The sequence below is a fragment of the Sceloporus undulatus genome, chromosome 3 (assembly GCF_019175285.1).
Source record: "Sceloporus undulatus isolate JIND9_A2432 ecotype Alabama chromosome 3, SceUnd_v1.1, whole genome shotgun sequence".
Lineage (NCBI taxonomy): Eukaryota > Metazoa > Chordata > Lepidosauria > Squamata > Phrynosomatidae > Sceloporus > Sceloporus undulatus.
In genome coordinates this window covers 14931967-14944084 of record NC_056524.1, presented here as the reverse complement: position 1 = coordinate 14944084, position 12118 = coordinate 14931967, and the positions used below count along the sequence as shown (strand labels likewise).

The following is a 12118-nucleotide window of genomic DNA, read 5'->3' as shown; positions in this document are numbered from 1 at the left end:
CTTCCTTCCAGAATGGAGGTGGTATAATCCTGAGGAGATACCATGGGTTTTATTACTTAAGATAGCAAGTATGGAATTTTTTAAAATATTGCTTTATATTTTAAAAAAAGACTCTTCTGACAAGAGAAAAAAAGAAAGTACCACATGAGGAGTGATAGGTTCTTCTTGCAGATCTCTTTCAAGCTGTGGAAATTTTTCTACTTGCAGGGAGGCTGGCAAGTATAGGATTCCCCCATCTACAGTGTGATGTGACACAGTCCATCCTCCATCCTCAAAACTACCACGTACATTCTTCTACTTAGAGCTGGGAAAATTATATTTTGGGATTACAACCCTGCAGCCAGAATGACCACGCTGGCTGGGGGGGTTCCAGCAATTGTAATTTTCAAAAGTAAGATTTTCAAGCTTTTTGTCAACTGGTCTGAACTCAAATTAGACTTAGTTGTCATAAGATTTCAAACCAGTATTTTCTACAGAGAGGCAACATTGTATAGTGGGTAGAGTGCTGGATGGCACACTGGGGGAGAAGGGAAATTATTTAACTTGAAATTATAGAGGGGGGGAAAGGATTAGTGGTGGCAATGGAGATTATAGTGAGGAAACACCAACAAACTGGCTTGGGCTACCCCCTGCTGCTTATTGTGAAATAAAACCCAATATTATATTTATCTTGGACCTAAATTGAATGTAATTTTTCACAAGTAAATGTGCATATCTGAAAGACTGTCTCCTCCCATATGAGATCCACAGAGGACCTCATGTTGCATGTCCTAACACCTCTTGAGGTTAGGTTGGTATGGACATGTAAAATTGCTTAATATTTGAAACTGCTCTGTTTTAATTGCTTCAAAATGGTATTTTAGGATTGTTTTTAGTGTATTATTATTATTATTATTATTATTATTATTATTATTATTTAGCCCACCTTTCTACCAACATAGGGACTCAAAGCGGCTTTAAAACAATCAGACAATATTGTAATATGTTTTTAATCTTTTAAGATCTTTGTATTGTTTTAATTGCTTTTTTTATTGCCTCCAGATCTCCTGTGGACTGGGAGACAACACAGAAATACTATAAATAAACTAACAAACAAGCAAATCCTTCTTCTTTTAAAAAGATGATAGGAGTGAGAACAGACAGAAAGAGACTGAATTCCTGTTTCAATAGTGCATGAATTGTGGTCCAAAAATACCTCCCAAAATGGTGGTGTCCCATTTCAGAAAAGCAGGTCATCTTACCCTATTCTTAGTATATCGTGCTCTTCCTGACACAATCCCCAATCGCTGGAAATAAGCTTCAAAATCGCTGCCTGATCCAAGTTTGTTTATCCTGCCCAGAATGGGATAAACAAAAAGTTGCAGTTAGACCTCTTGCAATGTCATATGAATGAATGAAAGAATGAATGAATGAATGAATGAATGAAACTTTATTTTTATACCACCGTTCCTGTGATCACGGCGGTTTACAACATATGATAAAATACAAAATACATCGCATAAAATACCCCATATTAAAAACAATACAAAACATCATTAAAATCCATCATTCATTCCTAGTAATTAAAACCAATTAAAAAATCAATAAGACAATCCAAAACACGATCGCACAGTATACATACAATATACAGGAGAGAATGGCAGTCAGGACATGTGGGGGAAGGCTTGGAGAAATAGGTGAGTCTTAAGATTTTTCTTGAAAGACTCGAGGGAGGAGGCTGAGCGGAGCTCATCAGGGAGAGAGTTCCAAGACTGCGGGGCAACAGCAGAGAAAGCCCTTTGCGCAGTCGCAGCATATCTCATCTTAGGAACTCTCAAGAGTTTTCTCCCACCTGACCTGAGAGTGCGGGGCGGATTATATGGGGAGAGGCGGTCCTCCAAGTACTCTGGGCCCAAGCCATTTACGGCTTTATAGGTAATGACCAACACCTTGTATTGCGCCCGGAAGCGAATAGGCAGCCAATGCAGATCTTTCAAAATAGGTGTTATGTGGCTGGCCCTGGAGCTACCAGTGACCAGCCTTGCTGCCATATTCTGAACCAACTGTAGCTTCTGGGTTTGGTACAAGGGCTGCCCCATGTAGAGCGCATTGCAGAAATCAAGTCGAGAGGTTACCAGTGCGTGTACCACTGTTTCAAGGTCTCCCCGGTCCAGGTAGGGTCGCAGCTGGCGTATCAGCCAAAGCTGATAATAGGCACCTCTGACTGTCGCATCCACCTGAGAAGTCAAGTGAAGCGACGAGTCCAGAAGCACCCCCAGACTGCGAACAGTGTCCTTCACGGGGAGCGTGACCCCATTCAGGACAGGTGGACAAATTTCCTTCCCAGGACCGGGGGAGCCTATCACAAGTACTTCCGTTTTCTCTGGATTCAGGCTGAATCGATTTTCCCTCATCCAGCCCATTACCGACTCCAGACAGGCATTGAGCAGAGAGATGCCAACCCTAGTCACTGCATCAGTCGGAGACACAGAGAAGACTATTTGGGTGTCATCAGCGTACTGATAACACCGCGCCCCGTGTCTCCGAATGATCTCTCCCAGCGGCTTCATGTAAATGTTGAATAGCATAGGGGACAAAATTGATCCCTGAGGGACCCCTGATGTGAGGGCCCTCTTATCGGAGCGACAGTCCCCCAGCTCCACCATCTGGAATCTGCCTGAGAGGTAGGAACGGAACCACTGCAGAGCAGTGCCCCCGATACCCAACTCCCCCAGGCGATCCAGAAGGATACCATGGTCGATGGTATCGAAGGCCGCAGAAATGTCCAAGAGCACTAACAGGGACACGCTACCCCTGTCCATGCCCTTTGGACCATGGTGTCAAGAACAAGGCAAACGTGATGGCTAAAGGACACCCAAAGTGGGCTACATGTGTGTGAGTGTGCATGCCTTCAAGTCATCTGTTGACTTATGGCAGCCCCATGGATTTCATAGTGTTTTCTTAGTCAAGGAATATTCAGAGTGGTTTTGCCAATGTTTTCCTCTGAAATATAAGCTATAGCACCCGGTATTCATTGGCGGTCTTCCAACCAAGTACTGACTAGGGCTGATCCTACTTAGCTTCCAAGCTGTATAGGACCTGGTGCCTTTAGGGCATTTACATTCCAGAACGTGTCAGACAGATAAAGAGCAATTACTATGGAATCCAAACAATTGCCTTATCTTTGTGAAGGGGAAAATTGGAGGACAGGGGACTGGTTTACACAGTATCTTCGCTGCTTACTTTCACTATCATTGAACACCTGAATGAAGGATCACGGTATATAAAGTAATTAGAAGTGACAAGAGGATTCTATTATCCTGTGATATGAGAACTCTGGACAGTTCACTCATATATAGAAATGGTCAAGTGACAGATGTGGGTGTGTGAACCAGACAGTAATGTACTGAAGCCAGGATTTGCATGATCAAAATTATGGACTATTTGGATTAGCAGGGACAGTGACAGCATCTGCCACCTCTCCTTAGGCTTCATTGTCCCCAACGTATTTACAGTAATCCCCATACTAAGCTTGTGGAAAGCAGGAGTGTTTTCCAAAATACATCATACTGTCTTGAGCTATACTTGTATTTCAAACTATTTGGGGAAATTTGTTATGAATGAACAATGAAGAGCCATTCGCTTTACAAAAATTCTGCTCTGAGTGGCATTAATAGGAAAACAAGAGTCATTAGCAAAACACCTACTCACAGTGGAGATGAAGCCTTCTGGCATACTTGTTGGTATGTATCACCTAAAGCTTTTGACTCTCCTGGAGAAGGCAGGGCTATGGAGACTGTCATAATGATGCCTGCATTTCAAAATTTACCCTTATAACTATGGAAGATGACAAGTGAGTATCTTACCTGGGGAGATGTCTATTTTCTGGGGAGGGATCTTTCTCAATCCAGCTCTGATAGAGAGATTTCCCTTCATATCCTTCATCAGGGCTTGAGATCTAGAAAGGGAAATAATGTGTCCCAAATATTATGATTACCATGATACCAATAACATGCCATTATTCAAGGGCTTCACTGGCAGATATTCATGTTCAAAGTATGCAAAGAGATCTTGCAGCACCTTTGAGACTAAATGAAAGACAGAAATTGGTAGCATAAGCTTTTGTAGACCTGAGCCTATTTTCTCAGCTGCATTTGGTCAAAGTGTGGGTCTTACAGGGAAGGGCTAAAGAACCACATGCCTTCAGTGGGCACGACTATCAACACTGCCCCACTGACTTTTTGATCACCCTTCATTTGATTAATGTGTACTTCAGGGCCAAATTAGAAGCAATTGTAATTGCATGAAAGCAATTAGTTTATAGATGCCATGTTGGGGTGGAGAGCATGATCAGTATTATGGTGCATGGAAGTTTACTCCAACACCACTATCCCCTGTGGTGCAATAGTTCTGCCCATTGGAAGTTGCAGTTAGCCTGAGGCAAAAACTTGGAGCAGTGGGCTGGGGTGCTGAACCTGCTCTGTGACCCCATGAGAGCTATTTGTATTTTCAAGATGTGCATGCTAAGTGTAATGTGCAGTTTACCACTATGGGTACAACTTCTAAGAAGTATGTCCTGTTGAACTCAGAAAGAAATACATCACAGGCAATGTGTTTACAGCTGCATCTGCCTTGCAGAAATAATGCAGTTTGACACCACTTTAACTGTCATAGCTCCATACTATGGAATCCTGGGATTGGTAGTTTGTTGTGGCACCAGAACTCTCTAATAGAGAAGGCTAAATATTTCATGAAACTACAAATCTCATAATTCCATAGCATTGAACCCTAGCAGTTGAAGTGGTGTCAAACCACATTACCTCTGCAGTGCAGATGCAGCTAGGACTGGGCATCCAGTTCGCAGATCTTTGCTAAAAGTATTTTCTGTAGAAGCACCCATCCTGTGCTAGCAATGATGCACAGAAGCAAGCCCTGTGGCTATTTAGGTCACATGGTCTAGAAACTTGAAAATCAAAGCTGAGAGTCTCCAGAATCTGCATCTGTACTTGAATGGAATCATTGAACCCAAAGGGACAGAAGAAAGCCAGGAGGGAGAAGAGTAGGAAGGAAGAGGAACAGGAACCAGGTGAACTAGACTATTTGTACCTCTTTTGTCAGATTATACACCAACTGATTGAGAAGGGGAGTGCAGTCAACTCTTAATGTGTAGTTGCCTAAAATCAAAACATAGATAGGAGTTGCTTTCTTTCAATATTAATGGGGGCCTCTTTTTTAGTCCACTGACTAAAAAAGAGTCCAGTGACTATCATGGTATGTCTTCTGAGATGTAAGAAAAGAGTCCATTCTCTTTAGTGAGCTTGTTTTCTGCTTCTCCAGAGACCATGAACCAATTGATTCAAACAATAAGAAAAGTGATTCCACCTAAACTTTAGGAAGAACTTCTTTTTAAATACTGTGAGGGCTGTTCAACAATGGAATATGTGGAGTGCACTGGATGGTTGGGGATTCTCCACCTCTGGAAGTCTTTAAACAGAGTTTAGATTGCCATACTCAGGAGTGCTTTTATTGTGTATATTTCTGCATAGCTGGGGGTTGGAATAGATGGCCCTTGTGATCCCTTCCAACCATATGATTGTATTATTTTTCATCCAGATTATAACAAATTTGCTAGCTCCTCACCTTGAGGCACCCTCTACATCAACCCAGGTGAGCAGGCAAGCATGTACAAGAAGGCCATTCACATGAGCAGCCAGAAAGTATCATTTGAATTGGCTGAGCATCAAGACCTGTGATCTCTCCAAATGGCAGTCTTCCAGAATTGAAGCCCAAAGCATAGCTTACAGCTTTTCAGAATGTGGTTAAAGAACATTTACCTTCTATTGAAGAATCCGTGTTGATGTAAGCGACAGCCCTTGCCTGCAAAATCTTGGCATTCTCCTACAGTAGAAAGAAGATACAGACATTACCAGGGTGATATCGTGATGAACTGGGTTGCCCCATAACAAAAATTTCAGTGTATGAAATGGAAGTCCAAATTCATTCATAAATCTGGATCAGAGGCTGCCAAGGTTATTTCTACATACTACAATTACCATAACTGCCCATGCTGGCTGGAAAATTCTGGGAATTGTAGTCCAAAGCTAACTCTTCCAAGTTCTCATCTGAACCAAGAAATAGAGGCAGTTGTACATGTTTGTTCAAGAGATCTTTACAGACCCTCAAAGCTCTGTAGATCTTTCTCACCTCTGCTTGCCTACATGAGCCACCAAACATACTTAAGCAGAGTGGATCCCCAATTTCTCCAAGATACATTATAAGATGCTTGGGGGAAGACTAAAAGATATGCAAAATGGGGATCAGAATCCTCTTGGTGAGATTACCTAGGGTTACATGCACATACATTTTAAAGTTCTTTGTACAAGAGAGTATCCAACACCTCTCTCACAACACCTCCTTGCCTGTATAGGCCTGCTTCTAAAGGCAGACACATATTTCCCCTGGCCATTTGGTGGCTGGCAGGGAGTGATATGGCCATTCAAAGGACAAGGCAGGATATGTCCAACTGTAGCCAGGAGAGAAGAGTTGCCTTCGACTTCTTGATTCTCCAGCATACTGTTTCCTCCTGGCTGCAGAAGTGCAGTTAAATGCTTTCTAGGAACCCTCTTCTTTCCCTTAGTCACTAACAGCCATAAATCAATTAATAAATAAAATGGGGCATGATCTGCTGCTGGAAAACTGCATTCCATATGGGGCAGAAGTGGAAGCCCAATGGGGCAGAAGTGGAAGCCCAATGGAAACACATGAGTAGACTGCTATGCTCTGACTGCATAGATATAGGATCTCAAGTCTGGCATAAATGTGTAAAATACATATTTTTAAAATGAGGGGACACACAAATTATGTTAAAAAATACTGCCATGGGAGGATGGGGAAAGAGAGCATGGACCATGGTACCTGACAAGCATTAACCCTATCTTATCACAACTCCAGCAAATATTGGTTTCTCTGAAGCTGCTATTTAATACAGGATGAAAACTGCCAGAGGAAATAAAAGCTTCTGAGTGTGGCAGGAGAGACTTTCACAGGGATCATGGCTGCATCTGCACTGCAGAAATAATGTAGGTTGAAAACACTGTAACTGTCATGGCTTAATGCTATGGAATCCTGGGATCTGTAGTTTGCTCTGGTACCAGAGTGTGCTCTGACAGAGAAGGCTAAATATCACAACACTACAAATTCCAGAAGTTGAAGTGGTTTGAAACTGCATCATTTCTGACTCAGGAAGAAAGGATTAAGCATTTGGTTGCCTTGAAACTGTCATGTAATTTGTTTTTTAAAAAACAAAAACCTATGCTTGGATAAGTGCATATTTGTATTTCAGCCTGAATTCACGCAGCTGATAAAGTGGGACAGAAGAGGATTAACCAGGACTGTCCCTGCCAAATTGGGACAGTTGGAGTCTGTGCACTTGAAGCAGTTGCCCCACTCTGTCTAACAGTAAGGCCAACACTAATTAGAGGGATAGGCCCTGCAAAGCATTATATATTTTGGAAAAGGATGTTGACTTACCTCTGCCCATTCTGTTGAACCTAACAACCCAAATTCTTCTGCATCCCAGCTGGCAAAAATGATAGTTCTTCTAGGCCTCCAACCTAGATAATCAAACAATTAATTAATTGTTCTAGGTAGCCATCCTCCAACAGAATTTAAGTTATGCTAAAAAGATGATAATTTCCTATACATGTCAACTCACTAATAAATCCACTAAGTTTAATGGGACATACTGCTGGATAAGTGAGTATAGCATTTCAGCCTGAATTCATGTAAAAACAATCTTTAAAATATTATTTATAAGACTGCTGTTGTTGTTGATATGTGCCTTTCAGTTGTTTCCAACTTATGGCGAAGATTACCTGGAGCTTTAAAGACCTATCCTTTAATAACTCTAAAGAAGTACCTACTTCTAATTGCCTTGGTTTTGCTTTGCTTTGTTTTATTTTTTGTAGAAGGACTTTAATGCCTTCCCTGATTATTTACTTTCTTGGTTATGTTTATTCGTCTGCCACTATGTTTCAGGTAAGTTTATTAGACAAATGATATGATACAGTTTTACTGATTAATCAGAAATTATGTTTTGGCTATGTTTACTGAACAAAAGTTAAGTTTCAATCATTTTATTGAAAAAATGTTCAACACACCTATCCAAATTACATAATTTTAAAAAATGCAAAATCAGACATTTCAACATTCAGTCAACAATGAGAGAAATAAAATTAAGAGAAGACCATGGCCTAAATCCTAGAGTAGACACCTTGAATCAATGGAAACTTGGTAAGTCAACACATACACAAGTTTCACTGATTTTCAGTGAACCTACTCTAGTTGGTATTAACAGTAGGATTCAGGTCAATACAACTGAAACCAGGATGAAGTTTTGAGTTTTATCACATTACCTGGAAATCTTTTTGATATAAAGGCAGTGGCCTATTTTGGAAAATTGTGCCAACCCATGACAGCCATCACAGGCCTGTGGTAGCCTCAGCAGTGTGAGGAGAGGAAGTCCAAAGCCAAATTACTTGACAAAATCCTGCGTGGGAAAGTTACACCCAGTGCTTTTGCCAAGGCTGCTCTGATAGCCTTTAAGGCTGAAGGGTGGGGTATAAGTACTCTAATAAATAAAATTAAAAAATATAGGGGTATGTAACTACATTCCTTGATATGATGTGGCTTGTATGGGGCTGTGAAGATCAGAATTCAGCCCCCTACCCCAACATGGCTTCTTATACCTGCTACAGCACATTCTTGTAAAGCCGTGAAAGAGGTGATGTAAATTGGAATGTCCTAGGTTAGAGTGTATTTATAATCCATAACCACTTTAATTACATACCCTTGAACTGTCCTGACTAATCCTCTCTTGTTCCACCTTTTCAGATGCTTTAAAAGTGTCCCAGTTTCTCTTTCTTCCTCCCACTTTTCTCCTTTGTCCCCAGCTTCTTAAATTGCTGTAAACTGAGTTTAGAGACCAAAAGTGTTTTGTGCTTAGTTAATTTAGCCAGGGATGAGGAGAGGATAGGACTTGGTAGAGTCTTACACTTCCCAGTAAGTTCATGAAAAGGCAAATTGCTACAGTCTCTCTTAGCTCATATGTTCTCCCTCATTAACAACTTTTGCCATCTTGGCCATGCTCTGGTATTGACTGGCCATACGTAGCCCAGTTTTCATCTGTGAAATATTGGAGGGTATGTAACTGCCACATTACTACTCTCTACTACATACAGTACCTTTATCTTATGAAATTTTGCGATTTGAAGAATGGTAGAATTTTAAAGTTGGAAGGGGCTGCAAGGACCATCTAATCCAACCCCTTGCCTTGTACGAATACATAACTATAGCTGTGAAGTTGAGATGCCCATCCAAAGAGCCCACTACCCTCCAAGGTAGTCCAAGGCACTGTCAAACAACCCTTACAGTAAAGTAGTTTTTCTGAATACTTAGATGGAATCTCTGTTCCTATCATTTGAATCCCTTGATTCATGTTCTGGTTTCTGGAACTGAAGAAAACAAGCTTGCTCCATCTTTTATATGGCATTCATCAGATACTGAAAGAAAGCTATCACGTCACCTCTCAGTCTTCTCTTCTCCAAGGTAAACATATTAAGCTCCCTAAGGGCCCATTCAGACTACACTTCACCCTGGATTAGAAATCAATCCTTGCATGTGAAGTTCATATTGGCCCCGAATCCATCACAATCCATTTCAAGGCATGCACAAGCAAATGCCCTTTAGCCTGGGTAAATCCAGATTCAGGGCAAAAGCCATCTTTTTTTAAAAAAAAACCCGGGTTCCGCAAAATATGAACTTGCCTCCAATCATGATCAGGTCAAGTTCAGGGGAGGGATTAAGGTCAGAGGATAGGCAGTGGGCGAGCATTCCCTCCCCTCATTGGAGAAGGAGGACAGAGCCAGAGGAAGGATGCAAAAAAAGGGGAATCTGACAGGAGGCAAAGGAGGCAGAAAGGGGGAGTGGGGTGACTGACGGGGTCAATTCAGGGCAGCTCAGAGGCCCAGAGCAAGCCAAGGCTCTGCTCTCCAGCAGGGACCTTTTCTCTTTGATTTTAATTTTTTAAAATTATTTTTGGCAAAAAATGCACGTTTTTTGCAATAGATATATAGCTAGAACGTGAGCAGGAGGAAGGGTCAATTCAGGGCAGGTCAGGGGGCCAGAACAAGCCAAGGCTCTGCTCTCCAGCAGGAAACTTTTCCCTTTGATTTTAATTTTTTTAAATTATTTTTCTCCGTCTATGTCCATATTTTTTGCTTCAAGTAGATCTATATTTAGATAGAATGTGGATAGCTGCTTGTTCACTTTCCCTTTCATTTCTTCACTTCCTCCTGAAAGGAGCCCTTTGCAAGAGGCTTTTTTCCTTTGCGAATGAATGCTATAATGTGAATGTTACAATATGTTTCTCTTTGGCAAACTCGCAAATTGATACACAGAATGCTTTTGCTACTGTCTCAAAGGGGTAGCCGAGGAAATGCAAAGAATGCATGGCATGGCATCCTTTTCTGGCATTCCGAGGTGAGGAATTATTATTATTATTATTATTATTATTATTATTATTATTATTATTACATGTATATGAGGCATTATGGGGTGGCAAGGAGGGGGGATACAGGATGCAGAGATGGCATTAGCTTGCATTTTGGGGTTGAAAATGGGGCCAAGGGCAGATCATAACCTGCACTGACTCAAATGCCCCCACACAGGAGGTTTCTAAATTTGACAAAATGTGCGCATTTTGGTGCCTGGTCCTTTAAAAAAAGGGGGGGGAAGCACACTGCCGATGCCCCAACGAGTGCTGGAAACGTCACCTATGACGATCGCAGAACTGAAATTTGATTGACAGCAGGCGCCTTCATTTTAAACCTCGATTTCTCAAGAGGGCATTCGGGGCAAAATACCCCTGATTAGGTAGTGAGCACTTGCTTCTGGAGGAATTCAGGGAGGGGGAAACCAAAGCTCCCCAGTTCCTTCCAGCACAAAACCGCCAGTGAGAATGGGGCCTTTGTATCCCCCATACAGCTTCTTTTTCAGATACTTGATTGTCTTCATTACCTTCTCTGAACATGTTCTAGCTTGTCAATATCCTTCTTGAACTGTTATGTCCAGAATTGGACATAGTATTCTTGGTGAGGGCTGAGCAAAGCAGAATAGAGTAGCACTGATACTACCCCTTGATCTGGACACTAGGTTCCTGTTAATGCAACCCAGAATTACATTGGCTTTTTGGCAGCCATATCACACTGCTGACTCATATTTAGCTTGTGGTTTACAAAGAACACTAGATCATTTTGACATGTATTACTTTCAAGCAAGGTGTGAATTGGCAAGGGGGCAATTGGCTTACTGATTGTAAACTGCTTAGAGAGTGATGAGTTCACTATTAAGCGGTATGGAAATGTAAAAGCTATTGTTAGGCTTCTGTAGGATGGATCTACAAATGTTAAAGCAGTATCAAATTGCTGTAACAGGGTAGTTTAGACACATTCTAACCCAGAAAGTCCAAACTTACACCATCTCTCTCCTGTGTATTTCATATTTTCTGTCCAAACGGTACCATTCATTTACCTTGCATTACCATCTTGCCAAAACTCCTTGCAACTTCCTGAAGAACAGCTGCCCCTGTGGTTGGGTCGATGCCACCAAACACCCAGGAGTCTCTGTGGCCACCAAGGATGATATACCTATCTAAGGAAAAGAATAGAAGTGTGTGTGTTGTGGGGAAGAGATTCAAAGAGTTGGATCTAACATAGAAGATCTTTCTCAGCCTTTTCTTTCCTGGTTAAGGTCAGAAATGTTTTTCAAGGAGATAGGGGTGGATGGAAGAAATACAGTTTGTGTTTTCCATAGGAAGATCTTATTCATTCATTTTTAAGCAAGGCTGCTAGAAATGGTTTTTGAGAACATAAAAGAACAAACAAAACCTTGAGGTTATTTCTGAACCTTAGCAAAAGAAGAGGGTAAAAGATTTGTTATTGTTGTGTGCCTTCTAATCGTTTTCCTAAGTAGACCCTAAGGCAAACCTATGACAGAATTTTCAGGGACTCAGAGTGTATGACTCACGCAAAGTGGGGCTCAACCAAGTGGGAATCGAACCCTAATCTCCAGAGTCGTAGCC

At 41.5% G+C, this 12118-nt stretch overlaps 1 protein-coding gene across 2 annotated transcripts in view; it reads right to left on the bottom strand.

Moving 5' to 3' along the window:
* The window catches only part of LOC121925779 (N-acetylated-alpha-linked acidic dipeptidase 2-like), a 48101-nt gene that overhangs the window by 5793 nt on the left and 30190 nt on the right, over positions 1-12118 (bottom strand). For both annotated transcript variants that reach the window (XM_042458337.1, XM_042458338.1), the window contains exons 10-15: positions 11569-11688; positions 7510-7592; positions 5814-5877; positions 5086-5153; positions 3846-3937; positions 1242-1332 (exon numbers count right to left, since the gene is read on the bottom strand). In XM_042458337.1, coding sequence (XP_042314271.1) covers positions 1242-1332; positions 3846-3937; positions 5086-5153; positions 5814-5877; positions 7510-7592; positions 11569-11688 — 518 coding nt within the window. The remainder of the gene's footprint in view (positions 1-1241; positions 1333-3845; positions 3938-5085; positions 5154-5813; positions 5878-7509; positions 7593-11568; positions 11689-12118) is intronic.